Below are 22,721 nucleotides of genomic sequence, written 5' to 3' on the forward strand. Positions count from 1 at the left end.
ATTGTCTTAAGTGACTATTGCTGCATTCCGCTGCTGAGTCAACTATAGACTGACTGTTCATTATAACAAAACACTGAACCATACATGCCTAAAAATTAAATATTAACATATTACCTGTCCAGGATTCCTTTAGCAGACTCTATATCCAGATTCCGGTCATCATAAGCTCTCTGTTAATATGTAATTCGTGTATAATCCTTTTTAGTTTACTTTGATATTTGAATATGTTAGCGGAGCACTGAATTCAATAACTCACTGTTCACCGCCACTTAGTGAAGTTTTTTTCTCCTTGTCACTGATAGCAAAATTCCTATATATCATTTACAAAACTCTGACCTGCTCTGGCAGCCCGTCTGCACTGCTCAGCAAACTTCATATCTGACTGCACAATTACCCCCAGGTCTTTTTCACTCTCCACTTCCCTGAGAGTAGTATTACACATGTCTGGTAGTACATTTCTCTTGGGTTACTGCTACCTATATGCAGTACTTTGCATTTGTTAATGTTAAACTTCAGCTTCTACTTCTCAGCCCACTTGCCCAACTTATCTAGATCCAGTCGCAGTAGCATACTGTCTTTACCGAACCGGTATGCCGCAGAAAGTTTATTGATGTGCCATGAGAGGTTAGGGACGTGGGCGTATTCGGGGGGGGGGGGGGGGGGGTCACTCTTTCTCTATTTTCTCATGGAGTTTCCAGTGTACGAAAAGCTAACTGAAAGACGTGCGAATAGCTAACGGAAAGAAAATCTCCAGAAAAACCAATGATTTTGTTCAGTGGCGTAACTATGCTAATGCAGCTTCATTTGGGCACAATCTTGAAAGGGGATTGTTAAATTTAGAAGACAGATTCACTTCTAAGACAATTAACGAATTTCATTAATAAAAGGTCCTTGAGGTTGTCACAGACATTCTCTCAGATATGCCAGACAAGCTGTACTTGCTACCCGAGAGTCTAAAATGCTGATAGAACTGATATTCAGGTGACACTCAGTCAAGTGGGCCCAATTTTGGCGAAGTCCGGACAGTCTGTGACAGCCAAATTCTCTGCTTGCACCTTCACAATGGTGGGACTGATAGTAATCCTGGGTATAACCCCCACGAACAAGCGCACTGTGGGTGACCAGCCAGGTGTGAACTAATGTAAGCAGAGGTCGAGGTGTGATGCCCACATCACATGGAGAAATGCTGCCCCTCTGTGGTAGATGCTCTCATCAGCCGGTGCAATACCACCACTTTGCTAATTGGAGACTTCAAGTTGTGGAATCCATGTTTAGTCTCCAGAGTTAAGTTCCAGTCAACCCTTCCTCATCTCTTCCATCATGCAGTATGACTGATGACTTTTGAGGTTATGATGGACATTATGGCGAGATCCAATTTTCCTTACATTTCAAGAATACAGCTCTAAAACGGTGTTCGCAGGCTGGCTGCTAGTTGGTACACCAGACTAAACCTATTGGTAACTCTCTAGAAGGCTTTTGCATCAGCTAGTGTATAATCTTGCTACCTGTACTCTGCCAAATAGTGACAGGAGTCCGAGTAGTGTGAATGTGCGGGGGGGGGGGGGGGCATTGCCGAGGCCACGTTATGTCAAGCATCTGGGTATATTCTTACCATGTGTACGCCTTATCCAAAAATCTTATTCCTTCATACAGCATGTCCCCCCCCCCACCTTTTCTTACTATTGAATACACCATGAATTGTCAAACTAATAGAGTAAGCTTATCTGTGAAACGATCTAAACCTCACAAACACTTCCTAGTTCATTTCACAAATATACGAGGCCTCAATTCTAATCTCAATGATGTCACTTTCCATTGGCAGTCTGCCAAACCCCATGTACTTTTTCTGACAGAATCTCAGTTATCGGTTGATTCAACTACTGCTCATCTCAGTTGCCCAAATTATTTGCTGTATAATTCCTTTTGCGATGACATATGCACAAGTACCTCAAATGTGGTACCTGTGCATATGTCCGTTCCAATATCCCTGTCAGAGGCTTGGTAATTTGGAATCTCCTCTTTTCGATCTTCTCTGGCTTAAAATCTCTCTATCTCCTTGTGTCAAATTCATCTACTGTCTCTACCGTTCTCCCAACTCCACTAATCACTTGGAGCTCTGACTTCCTCTTTTTGAAACTTGACTTTCTCCAGTCCAACTTTCTTAACAGTGAGGTAATTTTCCTTTTGCCTTTAGCCAGCGGGTGGTTGGTTGATGGAACAGACTTCCATCCTTTGTTGTGGAAGTTGATAGCATAAATAAATTTAAAGCTGAGCTGGACAGGTACTTGGAACGAATGGAGGGGTGAAATGGGAGTGTTTTTTTTATTTTTTTTTTATTTTGGCTAATGCTGCATAAGCTTACTTTCTTGCATCATATGCCTCTACAAATGCTAATGCTAACTCCAGCTGGATTCCGTTATCTAGTCACACTGACCCAGCTGGTCGAGATGCTGAGGTTTTTGCAATTACTAATGACCTTGCACATATTGTTCATTTACCTACAAGAATACTGGACAATCCTAACCATACAGGTAACACGCTTGATTTTTCTCACAAACAACCCTTCTAATACATGGTCAAAGTGAATGGTCCTTTAGGCACCTCAGATCACAATTTGGTGATTGTCTCTTCTCCAATGGAGCCTTTATCTCACGGCTATTCCCAACCTTGTGTTGTTTGGTATTACAAGAATGCAAAATGGGATCACCTGTGAGATTTTTCTTCTTTTCCTTGGTCGGGCTACTGTTTCAAAACTTCTGATATCAACATTTGCATCAGTTTATTCCACAAACCACTTTAAAATCTCGTCCTTTATCTAAACCTTGGTTTTCCAATAAATGTGCTAAGGCCGTTCAGGAGAAAAATGCTGCATATCATTATTAGCTTGTTTCCAATACTTCAATTTCATTTTCTGCCTACAACAAAGTTCGCAACAATTGTAAAGCAGTTATTAATCAGTCTAAACTAGATTTTGAACAGGCTAAGAGTAGAAAACTTGCTTCTTGCCCTAATGTTAGCCAAGCATTCTGGTCTCTTGCCAAATCTATTGGCCCAGACTTCTGCCCATCTCTGCTCCCACCTCTGTCAAAATCAGATGGTTCTGTTGTCACTTCGACCAAGGATAAAGCTGACCTGCTAGCATCCCATTTTTCTTTCAACTCATGTATTAATGAACTTGGTAAAACACTTCCCACCATGCTCAATTCAATGCCTCCTGTGGTCTTCTGTCAAAAGGATATCAGAAGGATTTTGACGAATCTTGATACTAAGAAAGCTCCAGGTCCTGATGGTATTTCTCCACTTGTTCTCAAAACCTGTGATCCTGAACTTACTCCTGTTCTTTGCTGCTTTATCACTTTCTTATTCCACAGGTGTTTTTCCTTCTGCTTGTAAATTTACTCATATTCAGCCAGTTCCTAAAAAGGGTGAGAAATCCCTCCCATCCAATTATCGTCCCATTGTAATGACTTCCACTCTTTCTAAAGTAATGGAGAAATCAATTAACTGCCAACTCTTAAACTACCTAGAAACCTTCTGTCTGATCAACGATCGCCAGTATGGATTCCGTCAGTGTCGATCCACTGCTGATATTCTGGCTTATGTTACCCATTTATGGACAAATTGAATGGAAAAGTTCGGCGAAACACAAGCAATTGCTCCTGACATATCAAAGGCTTTTGAGATGATTTTGTAATAACTGAGAGCAAAGTGGAGGAGAAATTGTTGAAGGTAAACATAAGAAAGGCACCTGGGGTGGATGGGATCTCTCCAGTTATATTAAAGGAAGCGGCAAAGCAACTAAGCAAACCCTTAGCCATAATTATGAGAGAATCCTTGGACTCAGGGGAGGTCCCCCACGGACTGGAGATGTGTAAATGTATCCCCAATTCACAAAGGGGGATCGATGGGTGACACGAGTAATTACAGAGCAGTTAGTTTAACTTCTGTTCCGGGTAAAATAATGGAGTCACTGGTTAAAGATGCATTGGAAGATCGTTAGACAAGACTGCAGCAAAGCATAAGGTACTGCATATGGGTAGAAGTAACCCCAGAGAAACGTACCAACTGTGTGGTACTACACTTAAGGTGGTAGAAAATGAAAAAGACCTCGGAATAATTGTGCAGTCAAATATGAAGTTTTCTGAGCAATGCAGACAGGCTACCAGGGCAGGTCATGGGGTTTTGTCAATGATATATAGGAATTTTGCTGTTGTTGTTATTTGGTTTTTAGGAGCATTAGCAACTAAGGCCATATTGCTCTGGGGATATGCGGTGGTCATTCCCTGACCTTTCCGCATCCTCCGTATTTGGTGGCTCACAGGCTCGAACCCCGGTCTAATCAAGAAGCATGTGCTACGCACTGCTGCTCCTGCCCACGTGGCTACGGAGGCACCTAGGAATTTTGCTAGCAGGGAAAAGGAAGTGATTGTCCCTCTGTATAAGGCAATGGTCAGGCCATGCCTTGAGTATTGCATACAGGTCGGGAGGCTTCATTTTAGGAAGGATGTAGATTTGCTTGAGCGTGTACAGAGAAGGGCAACAAGATTGGTGAGCGGAATGAAGGGATCCTCTTACCAAGAGAGGCTCAAGTTCTGCAAATTGTAGTGGCTGGAGACTAGGCACCTGCGCGGTGATCTGATTGTGGTGTATAAGGCCTTGAATGGGTTGACCATGCTGAATTCTGATGGGATCCTTCCACTTGTTCAGATTACGAACCTAAGGGGACATAAATTCAAATTAAGAAAAGACAGATGTAGAATAGATGTGTAGAAATTTGCCTTTAGCCAGTGGGTGGTTAATTGCTGGAAGAAACTTCCATCTGTCGTTGTGGAAGTTGATAGGTTAAATAAATTTAAGGAGGAACTGGACAGGCATTTGGAGGGAATGGTGTGATTTTTTTTTTTTTTTGGCTGATGCTGCATAAGCTCATACACTTGCTTTCTTGCATCACATGCCACTACTACTACCCATCATGTTTGGCATAAAGGTCTCCTAAACAAGCTTCCATCTTATGGTTTGCCAACCGTTTTTTGTAAGTGGTTATCCAGTTTTCTCTCTGATCGCTCACTGAGGGTGATGGTAGATGGTTCTGTCTTCTAACTTCTCCACTAATGCTGGTGTTCCCCCAAGGTTCAGTTCTATCCCCCACTCTTTTCCTCTTGTATATTAATGACCTTCTTCCATTGATTGGAAATCCTATCCATAGTTTTGCCGATGATAGCACATTGCATTCCACTTTCTATTTTGAGAAACCTTGTCCTGCTCAATCAGCTTCAACTTCTTGAATATACACTACCAATTCCTTAAATGCCGATCTCCAGGTAATTCCCCCTGGGGCATAGACAACTTATTTGATTTCAATCCTTCTAAAACTCAGTCTTGTCTTATATCTCACAAAGCTACCGGGCTAGCCGGGTGGGTAAAGTGCCTGCCTGGCAACCTAAAGGTCGCAGGTTCGAATCCCGCCTCGGGCTTGGATCAAAGTACTGCAAAAACCTTGAGAGGTGCATTATGGCCACAGAAGCCGATGCGTCAACAACTACAAAAAAAAAAAAAAAAAAAATCTATAGGCAAGTTGATCTATCTCTTTTGGGGATTACCCTGACTTCTAATCTCTCTTGGCACAAGCACATTACAAATATTGCTTCCTCTGCATCTAAAAAACATGGTCTTCTCTTTCACTCTCAGCATTACTTTTCTTCCAAACAGCTGTTCACTCTGTACAAATCTCAAATCCGCTCTACCATGCAGTATTGTTCCCACATCTCGGGCAGTGTCCCCAAAACCTCTCTCAGGCTTCTAGAGTCCATTCAGAAGGGCACAGTTAGGTTAATTAATTACTCATCTCTCACAGTCTCTCCACTCCCTGTCTCATAGACGTACTGTTTCTGCTGCATGCCTTTTCTACAGATACTTCCATGGGCACTGTTCTGAATTGGCTTCTATAATTCCCGCTCTCTTTCTAAACAGTCCGAACATGTGCCAGTGTTGTCGTTTTAGTGCCTTAGATTTGTTTTTTTTTTTTCTTTCCTGTTTTTTTTTTATCTAAACGAAAAACTGCAAGGACTATGAACGAGTTATTACTATGCTAGCTAGAGACACATCTAAATTGCCAATGATCTTCGGATATCTCGTTGACGTTCTGTGTAAGTGACTGATGCAGTGGGAGGAACCCTTTGTGTAATTAGTGTTTATCTCGTGGTGTTTAGAGAGTGAATTGAACAATGAAAAGGATGAGTAAGACGCCTACTTCAGTCACCCCAAAATGAGCAGATTTCGATCACAGAAGTTGTTTGTCCAAACTGTCACTCCAAAGCATGCAGTTTCATTAAATTTATGGTTTTGAGGTCATTTGCTATTTTCACAACAAAATTTGCAGCCTTGTCTATTGCTTTCTTTCTATACAGTCAACAAGACTGGACTTGGTTGCTTTAATACATTTTATAACAGTTTTATATTTATCTGTTCTGTTTTTGCTTGGGGTGGGAAAAGTTGTTGCAAAGTTACTTCAGGGAGAAACTGGGGAAACGAGAGTGGGAAACTATATGCACTCTACGATTAAATTTAATGTGGTTCGAGATTTCATTAAAAAAAAAAAACGCATTATCACCATCCCACTAAACATTAACCGTATTCTTACGGTTAACCAACATCTATTATGAGGGCTTGAAACATATAAACGATTTAATTCCTAAACAATATATTTTTTCATAAAACAAGGAATAAAACACTATATTTTCTCTTTTAAAAAAATTAAAAAGAAGTTCCAACGCGTTAAACCCACAAAAACAACTTTAACTATAAGTGTATATTCAATATTTTAGACGTACTTTTTTCGTAAATATCTTTAAAATGTGAAATCAGTTTTTCAATCATTTGTCATTAATACACAAACCACAATGAAACTTAAGCCTGACTTGCACTAAATTAAAATTAATTAACAACCAAGGTTACTCGGTATGTGACAAAGTTCCATTCAATGAGACAAACAGCCTCATCGTATTAGTTTCAATTGTTTCGGATATACTGTACTTAAAATTACTGTACTTTTCCATCGCTTTATAGATTTCGATGCTGGTATTTGTGCGAATTCATGACTATTGTACTGCACAAAATGAAATCAAGTGAGTACCTCTGATTGAAAACATACTCCCATCTATAAAGTTACTTCAAATAAAACTTATGACACAATATAAAATCTCCGAACCCCATTTCTCAACAATGCACAGGTTGTAAAAGCAGCCCATCAATTGATATTAAACAAACTTACCATGTTTCCTGATTACTGAACTTTTTCAGTACAACTTTTCCTAGATCGATTCCAAGTCGATCCACTACTTTTTGGGCTAGATCAGCATGTGAAGAACCACTAAATACTTTAATGTTAGGCATACTTCTCTTGCAGTATACAAAACCACGGCTACCACAAAAATGCACCAAAAGAGACGGCACTTCTGAATCACGTGAGGGTGGTTTGTCCGCTATTACAATTAAAATGAAAATATTTATCGTACAGTAAATTACCGTATTTTTTTGAAAATATAATGCTAGAATAAACACAAAAATTATTAAAACTCAATTTTTTAATTTTATTTGATTTTCAAAACATATTGACTTATTTTAGAATAATTCATCCCGAGACTAGTGAGCAGACAGTTCAAGGTAGATACTATACTACATTAGACAGTTCGTACATAATGTTTAACATAAGTGTTACGAGGTAAACAATACATACTTTTATTCATTGTGAAAATACTTTAGATATCAAAAATTAATAAAAGAAAAAATCACAGCGTATTAAGGATTACTATAAAAAATTGTATATGGAGAGTAATATGGCAAATATTGCCGTGCAGAGAATCAAAAGGGAATTTAAAGAGGTGGTTAAAAGTGAAGAGGTAAGAAGCAGTTTATAAAAAGATTGCTGAATTTAGTTTTAGGAGTATAAACGATAATATCATCATCTGTACGAATTTTAGAGTACATTATATTCGTGAGCGTGCAAGTAAGATTTGAATGTCTTTAATTACACGTTCATAGCAGTATTCTACATTCAAGTACAAATCATCACTACAGTGCTTGAAATTTAAAGCATTGCATTAGTATTAGCAGTGGCCACATGGTGCAAGGCAGCCTATGGCTTATGCTGCACCAGCCAAAAAAAAAAGAATAAAATGATAAGAAGAAAATTTTAAAAAATAAATAAAATAAAAGGAAATAGACAACCTATGCATTTCCCTCCTGTCCATTGAATCTTTGACCTTTGAATTTCCCCAAACTGTCAGCCTCCACCACCCATGTAGATAACTTATTCCAGTAATTTATAACTTACTGCATAAAATAAAACTTCCTGCAATTCATTCTAAACATCTCCCCCATAACTTGAGTTTATGGGGACTAACCCTAGATTCATTTATCAGCATGTGAAGAACCACTAAATACTTTAATGTTAGGCATACTTATCGTGAAAATTTTGTCCTCATTCTTTTTAAATATGCCTCTCAGAGCCTTAAACACCTCAATCAAGTCTCATCTAAGGTGCCTAGTTTCCAAGCTCAGCAACCCACATATTCAAAGGCTTTCCTCATATGGACACCCTTTTGCTGATCTCACAAGGTGAGTTCCCCATCTTTCGAGAAACACAGTGTCTTTCTTTAGATGCAATTTCCATACTTGAACACAGTATTCCAAGTGTGGTCTAACAATAGCCTTATATAATGGGATTATGACGTTCTTATCTCTACTAGCAATTGTTCAATAAATTATCGATAGTTCAATAAAACCTTGCAACCAGTCTACAATGCTCGGAGAACTTCATGTCTGACCATATCATAACACCCAAGTCCCTTTCCTCCACTAATGGCTTTAGTTCAACTCTACCAAGAGTTATTTTGTGGTTACTGTTCCCCAGGTGTAATACCTTGCCCTGCTAGATTAAAGCAGCCATCCCTAAAGTCTTATCTAAGTCACTCTGTAGAAGCTCTGCTTGGCGGTGATCATTAACTACTTTACCAATCTTTATATCATCTGCAAATATAGACATCAAGCCCTTTATCCCTTCATTGATGTCACGTATGAAAATCAAAAAAACACCAGTGGTCGAAATACTGATCCATGGGAAACCCCATTTCTTGCTTCAACCCAATATGGAGAATAACCATTCATTAAAATCCTCTGCCTCCTCCCCTGAAGCCATTCTGATATCCATCTAAGGATTTTCCCTTTGTGTCCAACCTGTTACAGTTTATAAAGTTTCAGCAAAGCATTTGATTCGGTTTCATGTGGGACCGAGTCATGCTTTGCTGAAATCCTAATAAAGTGTCGAAATTATTCCCTAAATCCAGCTCATGAGTGACCCTGTCAAAATTGCTAACCAGATTTGTTAAACATGATTTTCCCTTTACAAAACCATGCTGAATATCTTTCAGAATTCCATTTCTATCTAAATCAGCATTTCTCAAACTGTGTTCCATGAGATGTGAACAAGTGTTCCACGAAAAATCGTAATTAATAATTAAAAAAATAAAGTAAATAAATTTTGCATATTTGTAGCAAACACCACTTTTGTATCATTATAACATAATTTTTTTTTTGGTTATTAACATCCTAGCATAGACTGCGGAACACTTTATTTTAGTATGCATAGAGGTAATGACACCTACGAAAAGGTAGCAATGTGGTGATCTAGTATGGCAAGTATGCCATTTGTATGCGATTTATCCTGGAGTACATGAGTTGAAGGAGAGGAGGAAGTGAACCGATATCATAACTAAACTCACTTACTTGTATAAATTTTTTTTTGATAATTATTAGTATTTCGAAATATTATTATTAAAATAAATGACCATGGATATGTGGTTGAAAAAAGGAACTTTAAAATGAGAAGCAAAGTACTTCTAGTAATGCAACTGTGGTCAATGAAAACGAACACAATATTGTCACACTTCAAAGTGAGGATGAACAATCGCAGCATTTTGTTCTCTAGAAATCCGAAGTGAAAAAACTGGAATCAACTAATAAAAGACCAAAACGAAAGTATAATGACAGTTATTTGAATTTCGATTTTACATGTGTTGGAAATAAAGATGCTCCTGATGCACAGTGCGCCATATGTAATAAAATATTAGCAACAGTTCTTCGGCTCTCACTAAACTTGTGTTTCGTAAGTGTTTCTTGAATATATTGTGAGATTAAAAGTGTTCTGTGACTAAAAAAGTTTGGGAAACTGATCTAAGTAATCCTGAATTCCACCCTTGATCATTGCCTCCATGATTTTCCCTACTACTGAAGTTAGACTGAAAGGTCGGTAATTTCCCATATCACTCTTAGAAACATGCTTATGTATGGGAGATTAGCATTAGTAGAGGCATATGATGCAAGAAAGCAAGCTTATGCAGCATGAGCCAAAAAAAAAAAAAAAAAAAAACCTCTCCCATTTCATCCCTCCATTCGTTTCAAATGCCTGTCCAGCTCAGCCTTAAATTTATTTAGGCTATTAGCTTCCACAACAAAAGATGGAAGCCTGTTCCACCAATCAACTACCTGCTGGCTAAAGGCAAATTTCCGCATACAGTGGAACTTTTCTAATCCAATAGGATCACTCCCGAGTCCAGTGATTCTCTCATAATTAACCTTGACCATGCTCTCACTTGCAGGCTCCCTTAAGATTATAGAGTTTACACCATCAACCCCAGGAGCCTTACTGGCCAGTAGAATTGAAAGTTTTTTCATTAAATAATCACGTGAAATTTCAGTATTATTAATTACATATTTTTAAACTTCACTGCCATAATTTCACATTGACATACAGGGTTTTTCTTTTGTAAATATCGATGCAAAGTAACTGTCGAGTTAGCATTAGCAATAGCAGAAGGAAAGCAAGCTTATACAGGATCAGCCAAAAAAAAAAAAAATCCCATTTCACACATCCATTTGCTCTAAAAGCTTGTCCAGTTCTTCCTTGAATTTATTTAAGCTGTTAACTTCCATGATGACAGAGTTTGTTCCAGCAATCAACTACCCCTTGGCTAAAGGCAAATTTCTGCACACCTATTCGACAACTGTCTTTCCTCAATTTGAATCTATGCCCCCTCAGGTTCATAATCTGAGCAAGCGGAAGAATCTCATCAGCATTGAGCCTGCTCAACACATTCAAGACCTTATACCCCTCAATCAGATCATCTCGCAGGTGCCTAGTCTCCAGATGCTGCAAATTACAGAATTTAAGCCTTTCTTGGTAAGAAGACCCCTTTGTTGCCCTTATCTGTAGTCTTTCTAGCAACCCTTCCTAAAATGAGGCCTCCAGACTTGTATGCAGTACTCAAGGCACGGCCTGACCATTGCTTATACAAAGGGATAAACACCTTTTTATGCCTAAAAACAGCAAGGACTACTTTACTTATATAAACTCTAGAAGGAAGGAGATGAATCAGATTGGTCCACTTGATATTGATGGTTTGACTGTTGATGATCCTGCTCAGATAGCTGATAATCTCAATGCGTATTTTGCATCTACATTCCCACATGAGGAATTATTAAGGGAGGAAAATGCCAGAAGTTTATCAAACTAACAGGGTGCTTAATGATTTTATAATAACTGAGAGCAAAGTGGAGGAGAAATTGTTGAAGTTAAACATAAGAAAGGCACCTGGGGTGGATGGGATCTATCCAGTTATATTAAAGGAGGCAGGAAAGAAAGTAAGCAAACTCTTAGTCATAATTATGAGAGCTCAGGGGAAGTCCCCACGGACTGGAGATGAGCAAATGTATCCTCAATTCACAAAAGGGGATCTAAAGGTGACATAGGTAATTACAGACCAGTTAGTTTAACTTCTGTTCTAAGGAAAGTAATGATGTCACTTGTTAAAGATGCATTGCAGGATCAACTAGACAAGATTGCAGTAATAATTTAGACACAGCATGGGTTTCATCAAAATAATTTTGATATCATATACTTGGATTTCAGGAAAGCTTTTCACACTGTTGTGCATGGAAGACTACTGTACAAATTGGAGCACTGTGGTATTAAGGGTAAGTTCTACAATGGATAAAAGGATGGCTGAGTGGGAGAAGACAGAGAGTGGTAATCAGTGGACACTGCTGTTCATGGGCTAATGTTATTAGTGGAGTACCCCAGGGTTCGGAGTTGGGCACACTGTTGTTTTGTATATTTATCAAATATATTGATGAAGGCATACCACACTTAATGTCCAATTTTGCAGATGATACAAAGGTTGGCATGGTTGTTAATGACAGTGTGCTACTGTAACAGGATCTAGAAAATTTGGGCAGATGGGCTGAGAATTGTCAACTGAAGTTTAACATTGACAAATGCAAAGTACTGCATATATGTAGAAGTAACCCCAGAGCAGCTTTTCGCAAACTGTTCTGCAGAAAGCTAGTGTTCTGCTAGATGTGAATAAGTGTTCCATGAAAAATTGTAATTAATAATTTAAAAAAAATAATAATAAATAAATAAATTTTCCATATTAGTAGCATACACCACATTTATATCATTATAATTTTTTTAACATAATTTTTTTTTTGGTTATTAATATACTAACATAGGCTAATAATCAAATAGACAGCAGAACACTTTATTTTGGCGGGCTTTTGCATAGAGAAGTATGCATAGAGGTAATGACATCTAAGAAAAAGTAGCAATGTAGTCATCTAATATGCTATTTGTACGTGATTTAGCCTGGAGTACTCGGGTTGAAGGAGAGGGTGAAGAGAACCAGTATTGTAACTAAACTCACTTCCTTGCATAAATTTATTTGATAAGTATCAGTATTTCGAAATATTATGATTAAAATAAATGACCATGGATTTGTGGTTGAAAAAGGGAACTTTAAAATGAGAAGCAAGTAATTCTAGTATTGCAACTAAAATCAATCAAAACGAACATAATAAGTCACACTTCAGTGTGAGGATGAAAAATTTAAGTTTTCAAAAAATCCGAAGTGAAAAAACAATAACCAACTAATAAAAAACAAAAATGAAATGAAAATGAAAATGCAGTTGGAAATAAAGATGCTCTTGATGCACAGTGTATCGTATTAGCATTAGTAGAGGCATATGATGCAAGAAAGCCAGCTTATGCAGCATCAGCCAAAAAAAAAAAAAAAAAACCACTCCCATTTCACCCCTCCGTTCGTTTGAAATACCTGTCCAGCTGAGCCTTAAATTTATTTAGGCTATCAACTTCCAAAACAAGGGATGGAAGTCTGTTCCACCAATCAACTACCCATTGGCTTAAGGCAAATTTCTGCACATCTATCCTACATCTGTCTTTCCTCAATTTGAATTTATGCCCTCTCAGGTGATTATTCTGAATAAGAGGAAGAATCCCATCGGCATTGAGCATGCTCAAACCATTCAAGGCTTTATACACCTCTATCAGATCACCTCGCCGGTGCCTAGTCTCCAGACACTGTAACTTGCAAAACTTAAGCCTTTCTTCGTAAGAGCAACCCTCCATTCCGTTCACTAACCTTGTTGCCCTTCTTGAAATGAGGCCTCCAGACCTATATACAGTACTCAAGGTATGTAATAAAATATTAGCAAACAGTTCTTTGGATCCGGCTAAACTTGTGTTCCGTTAATATATGCGTTCTGAAATTATATTGTGAGATGAAAAGTGTTCCGTGACTAAAAAAGTTTGGGAAATGCTGCCCCAGCAAAACGTACCAACTGTGTGGGACTTCACTTAGAGTGTAGAAAATGAAAAAGATCTGGGAGTAATTGTGCAGTCAGATATGAAGTTGTCTGAGCAGTGCAGACAGGCTGCCAGAGCAGACCATGGGGTATTGTCAATAATATACAGGCATTTTGCTAGTAGGGAAAAGGAGGTGATTATCCCTTTGTATAAGGCAATCTGAACAGTACCCGAGAAGGCTCTACACATGGAAATCTCCTGATCATAAAACAAGGAATCAGATTGATTACATCCTTATGCAGCAAAGGTAGCGTTCCAGTGTAATCACAGCAAAAACACTTCCTGGAGCAGATTGTGGCAATGATCATCAGCTACTCCACATCATTCTCAAGCTGAAACTAAAAAAGATCATGAATAAGGTTTTCCCTAGATGACTGGATGTAGAAAATAGTCGAAATGATTATATACTTGAAACAGGCAATCGTTTTCAAGCTCTGTTAGATCTAGATGATGGTATGCTGCCTGAGGAAATGTGGAAAAATGCAAAAAACGCATTATTAAGGATTCAACAAATAGATACATTAGAGAAAGGTCAAAGATCAGGAAGCCATGGATTACAGGCCACTTTTAAACTTATTGAACAGAGAAGAACTGCAAAAGCCCAGGGTATACTAGGAAACGAAGAGTATCAAGAACTAAGCAAAGTCATCAAGCGCTGTTTAAGACATGAAAAAACGGGATTATATCAATTGAAAGTGTAAAGAAATCGAATACCACAACAAACGCGAAAGCAAACTGATGTCTAAGAAGATGTATGATGTAATTAAGTCTTTAAGGCAAAAGTTCCGACTAAAATTTAATGTAATTAAGGATTCCAAAGGGGAAATTTTAACAGAGGAAAACACAATTAAAGGAAGGTGGAAAGAATACTGTGAGCAGCTTTTCCGAGCACCTGCTGACACTAATGATCTCCGTCCCCTTTCAAGAGTGTGATCATGAACCAGTTCCACTGAAGGAACTGGTTCATGATCACTGAAGGAAGAAATCAAAAAAGCCATCAGAGAACTGACGTGTGGCAAGTCACTTAGAATTAATTGATGAAATCCCAGCAGAATTGATTAAAGCTACAGGTGTGAATGGCACCAAGTTTCTTTATAAAATGATTGTAAAAATTTGGGAAACTGGATGGCAGACTTCAGATTGGAAGAAATCAATTTTCATTCCTTTACCAAAAAAAGGAGATCTGAAAATTTGCTCAAATTACAGGACTATTAGACTAATTTCTCACACTAACAAGATTCTTCTTAAAATCATATTAAACAGAATTTCAAGAAGAAATGCCAGAAGAGCAAGCATGTTTCAGAAGGGGCAGAGGAACCAGAGATCAGATCTTAAGTCTATAACTGATTATTGAAAAATGCAAAGAATTCATTATTCTAGTCATTTGTGTTTTACAGATTATGCCAAAGCGTTTGATTGTGTTCAACATGAGAAGCTATGGAAAACAATGATTAATATGTTTCCTAATCCATATAATTCAGCTAATTAAGCTTACTGTACCGGGAACAGAAAGGAACTGTGAGAACCAACATGGGCAACATGGACTATTTCACGATAGGTAATGGTGTCAGGCAGGGCTGTATTTTTTCACCTCACCTTTTTAATCTTTATGCCGAAGATATCATGCATGAAGCTTTTGGAAGATTTAGAGACTTCCATCAAAATTGGAGGACTGAAGATAAACAACCTTTGTTATGCAGATTATGTGTGAATGTAGATGCAAAATATTCATTCAGTTTGCTCAGGTAGCTAATAAACTAATTGAATATTTTGCATCTACATTCACACATGAGGAGTTATTCAGGAAGGGGAATGCCAGAGGTGTATTAAACTCTGGCAGTAAGCTAGATGATCTTGTAATAACTGAGAGCAAAGTGGAGGAGAAATTGTTGAAGATAAACATAAGAAAGGCACCTGGGGTGGATGGAATCTATCTAGTTATATTGAAGGAGGCAGCAAAAGAAGTAAGCAAACCCTTAGTCATAATTATGAGAGCTTCTTTGGACTCAGGGGAGGTGCCCATGGACTGGAGATGTGCAAATGTGACCCCAATCCACAAAGGAGCATCAAAGGGCAACACAAGTAATTACAGACCTGTTAGTTTAACTTCTGTTCTAGGGAAATTAATAGAGTCACTGGTTAAAGAAGCACTTCAGGATCATCTAGACAAGACTTCAGTTATAGCTCGGACACAGCATGGGTTTGTTAAGGGGAAATCTTGTCTGACCAATTTGATTGGATACTATGATGTGGTCACAAAAGAACTGGATGCAAAGAATAATTTTGATATCATATATTTGGATCTTAGAAAGGCTTTTGATAGTGTTGCACAATGAAGACTGCTGCACAAATTGGAGCAGTGTGGCATTGGAGGCAAATTGCTGCTATGGACAAAGGGATGGTTGAGTGGGAGAAGACAGAGAGTGGTAATCAATGGACGCTGCTCTTCGCAGACTAATGTTGTTAGTGGAGTCCCGCAGGGTTCAGTGTTGGGTCCATTGTTGTTTTCTGTATTTATTAATATATTGATGATAGTATATCAGGCTTAATGTCTAAGTTTACAGATGATACGAAGGTCAGCGGGGTTGTTAATGACACTAATGACAGTAGGCTGCTGCAACAGGATCTAGAAAAGTTGAGCAGGTGGGCTGAGGTGGCAACTGAAGTTTAACATTGACAAATGTAAAGTATATTATAACAGAACTAAAACATGAAATAGTACATATTTTGAGCACTGAAATGGAACTGTGCCTAAGAAATGATCAGACTCAATTTTCTTAGTGTTTGTGAAAGTACAGATTTAAGAGTTTCTGTTCCATAAATCCAACATAATAGGGAAATGTGACATTTATGTCTTTCTGTTATTTTCATTGGAGCTTTCTATGAGACACCTTATTCAGAGCCATCACATGTTTGTAATGGCTCTGAATAAGGAAAGGAGCCACAAGTAGTAGTAGTAGTAGTGGCACATGATGCAAGAAAGCAAGTGTAGGAGCTTATGCAGCATCAGCCAAAAAAAAAAAAAAAAAAAAAAAAATCACACCATTCCCTCCAAATGCCTGTCCAGTTCCTCCTTAAATTTATTTAACCTATCAACTTCCACAACGACAGATGGAAGTTTGTTCCAGCAATTAACCACCCGCTGGCTAAAGGCAAATTTCCGCACATCTATTCTACATGTCTTTCCTTAATTTGAATTTATGCCCCCTTAGGTTCGTAATCTGAACAAGTGGAAGGATCCCATCAGAATTCAGCGTGCTCAACCCATTCAAGGCCTTATATACCTCAATCAGATCACCGCGCAGGTGCCTAGTCTCCAGCCACTGCAATTTGCAGAACTCAATCTCTCTTGGTAAGAGAATCCCTTCATTCCCCTCACCAATCGTGTTGCTCTTCTCTGTACACGCTCAAGCAAATCTACATCCTTCCTAAAATGAGGCCTCCAGACCTGTACGCAGTACTCAAGGCGTGGCCTGACCATTGCCTTATACAGAGGGACAATCACCTCCTTTTCCCTGCTAGCAAAATTCCTATATATCATTGACAAAACCCCATGACCCGCCCTAGCAGTCTGTCTGCACTGCTCAGAAAACTTCATATCTGAGTGCACAATTACTCCCAGGTCTTTTTCATTTTCTACCACCTTAAGTGTAGTACCACACAGTTGGTACGTTTCTCTGGGGTTACTTCTACCCATATGCAGTACTTTGCATTTGTCAAGGTTGAACTTCAGTTGCCACTTCTTAGCCCATCTGCCCAAATTATCTAGATCCTGTTGCAGTAGCACACTGACATTACTGTCATTAACAACCCTGCCAACCTTTGTGTCATCTGCAAACTTCGACACTAAGCCTGATATACCTTCATCAATATCATTGATAAATATACAAAACAACAGTGGACCCAACACCGAACCCTGTGGGACTCCACTAATAACATTAGTCCAAGAAGAGCAGTACCCATTGATTACCACCCTCTGTCTTCTCCCACTTAACCATCCTTTTATCCATTGTAGCAACTTACCCTTAATACCATTCTGCTCCAATTTGTACAGTAGTCTTCCATGCGCAACAGTGTCAAAAGCTTTCCTGAAATCCAAGTATATGATATCAAAATTATTTTTTGCATCCAGTTCCTTTGTGACCACATCATAATAACCAATCAAATTTGTCAGACAAGACTTTCCCTTAACAAACCCATGCTGTGTTTGAATTATTGCTGCAGTCTTGTCTAGATGATCCTGCAATGCATCTTTAACCAGCGACTCCATTATTTTACCCGGAACAGAAGTTAAACTAACTTCTGTTCCGTGATGGGATTGGATTTACTGAAAGAGACAACCTCTGCCAAGGGTATTTTGCACATTAAGGTGCTTGAATAAGGGAAAGGGATTTTGTTTTTGCATAGGTGATTATAATGCTCATGGATTTTTTTAAACTCTTTGATGAAAGCCAACTGATGTTGAAAATGCAAATCCTAATTGGGAAGTGTTCAGGGATGTAATCATAGAGAGTACTAAGCTTTTGATGGCAGTTAAGAGATATTGTTAAAAGTTTAGATCTAAGAGGATGATAAATTAGTTTGTAATCAAGTTACTTTGTGGGGGGGGGACTAAGCATGCTAAGCAGATTGAGCAGTCTGGCCCAAAGTGCAAAGAAAAGTAGCATGGAATTAATATAATGTTTAAATAGCATGTTGTACTTCACTTATGTGGGGTTTAGAATCTGTTTATTACTAATAGACTAACAATCATATGTTCTACAGGTGCTTTCTACTCCATTTCTTCAGTGACTATAAAATTAAAAATAAGATTTTTTACCTGTTAATTTTGGTTTTAGTTACCTTAAATTTTCATCATAAGTTTATTTTTTAATCTTTAATATAACTAATTAATAACTAATCTGAACTTTAATATAAACTGATTTTACTAGCTATATTTATAAATATCTAGGTAGAGGTTTCTTTTTCCCCCTCCCCTGGACAATTTCTGGGATGTTTTCTAACCTAGACAGTTTAGTACACTATATGACAGGCACATATAATACTATAAACTAATTCTAAACCTTTTATTTGCTACCACTTTATCTTCAACATTCCTAATGATTAGAGAAATTTTAACACAGCAGTGGTTTTTTTTTTATTTCCAATAAGCGTGGTTATAGTGATCACTGGTTATTAAAATATCAGCACTTTATAAAATCAAATTTCAAAAAACTGATTCAAATCAATAAATTGCACTACACTTTCATCGTTTATCAGAATCACATTTTCTGTTATAAGAATCAATTTTGAATGCCTCTGTGATATTTTTCTAAAGTGCATTTCTGGAAGTCACAACCATAAAACAATGAAAACAATTTGCAGTTTCTGGTTTATTGGGCTTTTCTATTATTACTAATAGTGCAATCTATTATAAATGGGTAGTAAACTCGATCTTATTGCATAAATTTGGGATAATGCCGATAGCTGGAATTCTGTGGGTTTTACGTTATTATGGTGAAATGTGTTTCCCCTTCACTGAAATCTTTAATTGTAAAAACATACAGTACTATAAATAAATTTTCAGAATCTGTTCTAAACTTCATAAACGTTTTACTCCATATCTCACTTGCACGTGTCGTGTTAGTCTCAATTTGTGTGTGCCACGTGCTTTGTTATTGATTTACACTTAATTTTTTTTACTGTTTTAAATTTCACTACCCAAGAAAAATGTCAGTGAACAGAAAGAGTGTGAATTCGAGTGTAAATGATGTTACAAATTATAGAAACATGCATCAAATTGAACTTAAATGATATGCTTCAAAGGGAAGCAGCAGTAAAATTAGGAGTGCCTCAGTCATCTTTATCAAAATTATTAAAATCACGTCATACACTAAGCACTAATGTGATTAGTGAAACCAGAAAAAGGAAGCGTGAAGGGAAATGCCAAACAGTAGATGAAGTTCTGTTTGTTTGGTTCAAACAGGCCATCTCATTTAATGCCCCAATCAATTGTAGCAATCTTCAAAGAGCTAATGATTTTGCTGAAAAACTACACAAAGAGTTTAAGGTGATGGGCGGATGGCTGACAAGGTGGAAAGAGAGGGGCATGATATTGTTTACAATAAATTTCACGGAGAAAAACAGGATTCCAATAGTTCTGCAGTTGACAGCTGGTTGAAAACCTCTTGGCAAACTGTGTTAAGCACTTATAATCCTGAAGACTTGTGATACAAATGAAACAGGATTGTACTACAGGGCTGCCCAGACCATTGCATGATTTTTAAAAATTCCCCTGCATCTGCAGGAAAGAACATCAAAGACAGGATTACAGTTCTTTTAACATGCAACATGTTGGGAATGATCACGAAGCCATTAGTTTAGGCAAGAGTAAATCACCTAGATAAATAAATTCTTTATTGCTAATAAGTACAGGACATGTACTAGAGACAATAATACTCAACACGGCGACATGGCCAGGAGTTTTACATTATAAATGAAATTATAAATGAAATTAATTGGCAAAAAGGAAAAAAATTACCGTTACATGGAAATTAAGAGTTACAAACATGTAAATTATGAGTTACAAACAAGTAAATTGTAATAATGAAAAATGAGGACTAAACGTCATATGGAGGAAATTATCCCAGTTCCACAGATGGAATCCACTCGAGGAGCATGTGACGGTATTTGTAGTCGGTAGCTAATTTCTGAAGGTCGACTCCAAGACGGAGCAGTGCCTGAATTTTGGGGAGTGCCTGGGCAGGTAGGAACCGACTACACAGTTTCAACCGGTTGTATTTGAGGATTAGTGTGGGCTCTGACCTCAAGGATGGCGTAGGATTGTGCCACTGACAGAAATCCCAGATGTTTGGGGCATTTATTACTCCTGTGTACATTTTTACTGAAGTCATTAAACGCCTGCTGTCAATTAACCTCGGGATCCTGGGTACATTTAGCTGCTCAGCCATGTCAGTTGTTCTCAATTGAGGGGGTCGGCGATGCTTATTTGCGGCCCATTTCAGGGTCCAGTATTCACACGAGAACACCGGTTTTTGAAGTGAAGGCGACGCAGATGCCCAAATTTCAGCAGCATATAAAATAGCCAGATAAACAGTGGCTTGAAGATATCTGGTAGTGGTTGCGGCATCGTTGGAATGAAGTAAGTGTTGTTTTGCGCTCCAGCGTAGGGTGTTAAAACGCTTCCGGAAGTATTCTGTGTGATCATTAAATTTCAGCTTCGGATCAAAATATACCCCGAGATCTTTATGGCAGGTAACCACTGGAATTAGAGTACCTAAAACTGAAGGTTGAATTATTGTTGGTTGCTGTTTCAATGAATAAGTCATTATTGCAGATTTTTACAGGTTAAGGTTTAATCCAAACATCTTCAAGTAAGTTGAAAGAGTGGTCAAGTTCTCTGTGATGAAGACGTAATTTCCATTGGGTTTGCAGACGGTGGGATTAAGGTAAGAAACTTTATATCGTCGGCATATATTAGAGCATCATCACGATGACTCATGAAAAGAATCAGAATCGCTGAGAAGAGAAGGCCAGACAGGACACCACCTTGAGGGACTCCTGCATTAATTTTTCTTGTAAAGTGGGTTTTCTTCAAAGTGAGGTGGACACTTCTATTTTTCAATAAGGCGGTGAGGAAAGCTAGTAGGTCTCCATTAATCCTGAAGAAGAATTGCAGGAGTCTGAGAAGGGCTGTGACGTCTAGGCTGTCAAAAGCAGCTTCAATGTCAGCGTACACTATAGCTAATTCAGATTTAGTTTCGAAGGCTTGAAGAATTGATGTCTGTGCGGCCATGAGGTTTGTTATGGTGGATCTATTTTCAACTGCGAAATGGAACTGTTTCGGCTTCTGTGGCATCAACTGTTTGTTTAATGCCGGAAGGAGTACCTTTTCTAGAAGTTTGAGGAGGGTGGAAGAAGTTGAGATTGGTCTGAAATCTTTTAGGCTTGTTGGTGCTTTAACCTTAGGCAGTGGCCTCATAGAGTATTCATTCCACTGAGCAGGGAAAACTCGTGTGGAAAGAATAGAGTTGTAGATTGAGAGTAATGCATCTAGAATATAGGGGCTAAGGCATTTAATTGTGAAATGAGGTATCTTATCACGGCCTGCGGTACTAGATGGTCACAGGGAGTTAATAGCATATATCCGTTGCTGTCTTGTGATGGAAATTATGGAAAGGTCATTAGTAGGAACAAATTGGAAGTTTGGGAGAGGAATTTCAGCAGAGGCGGAATTGGTATTGAATCTTGAAATGTAGTCCATCCAGTTATCTAGATCAAGATTTGAATTAATGCGACTGTGTCTTGATGAATATGGCGCTTTTCCTTTAGACAAGGTAGCATCAGTGTATCTCTTTAATGCTGATGCCTTGAGTCTGTTGAACATAGCTCTTGCTCTGGAGTATAGGATTCGATCTTGGGTTGTGCCAGAGATTTTCCACTGCCTGTGAAGATACTGTTTGTTGTGGAAACTGCACGCTAGATCTTTGGTCCGCCAAGCTCTAGTTCTTGGAGAAATGTGTACGGTTTTAGCTGACGCGTAGAGGGTGACTATATTTATCCATCTAGTGATTAGATCAACTGCGAGGATTGGGTCACATCCATCAAGCACATGCCATGGAATAGACTGTGCTGCCTCGAGGCACTTTTTTGGATCCAGAAAATTCGGAGAGAATATGATTTTCTTTTCAACAGTATTATGGCAATTGAAGTTGGGCATAGGCAGAACAAGAAGTAATGCAATTGGGTCGTGATCTGAATTGAAGGACATTTCTGGTGGAATGTCGACTCTGCAAATTCCAGAACATAGAATCAAGTCAAGGCGATTGGTGCCTCTCGTTGGCTCCTCATTGATAATCGTCAACTTTAATGGAGAGAGATTGTTCATTAGTCATTGAAAGAGAGGGCTCAGGTGGGGTGGAAGATTAAAATCGCCGCACAGTATGTGCGTAGCTGAAGGGTGTAACTTACTCATTATCCAGCCGGTAGCATCGTCAACTGTTGC

The 22,721-nt window shown here is 38.4% G+C and overlaps 2 protein-coding genes across 2 annotated transcripts in view; one reads left to right on the forward strand and one right to left on the reverse strand.

Annotated features, from left to right (window-relative positions):
* The window catches only part of Prps (phosphoribosyl pyrophosphate synthetase), a 72,590-nt gene extending 65,127 nt beyond the window's left edge, over positions 1 to 7,463 (reverse strand). The window contains exon 1 of the mRNA XM_090383922.1: positions 7,271 to 7,463. Within this exon, the coding sequence (XP_090240048.1) occupies positions 7,271 to 7,392 (122 nt within the window). The 5' untranslated portion in view covers positions 7,393 to 7,463. The remainder of the gene's footprint in view (positions 1 to 7,270) is intronic.
* A 263-nt stretch (positions 7,464 to 7,726) lies between these two features.
* Ubc4 (ubiquitin conjugating enzyme 4) overlaps positions 7,727 to 22,721 on the forward strand; it is a 142,562-nt gene continuing 127,567 nt past the window's right edge. The window contains exon 1 of the mRNA XM_090383857.1: positions 7,727 to 7,898. Coding sequence (XP_090239983.1) covers positions 7,824 to 7,898 — 75 coding nt within the window. The 5' untranslated portion in view covers positions 7,727 to 7,823. The remainder of the gene's footprint in view (positions 7,899 to 22,721) is intronic.

This window comes from Mastigoproctus giganteus, chromosome 10, assembly GCF_048544385.1.
Source record: "Mastigoproctus giganteus isolate SK-2022 chromosome 10, ASM4854438v1, whole genome shotgun sequence".
NCBI lineage: Eukaryota > Metazoa > Arthropoda > Arachnida > Uropygi > Thelyphonidae > Mastigoproctus > Mastigoproctus giganteus.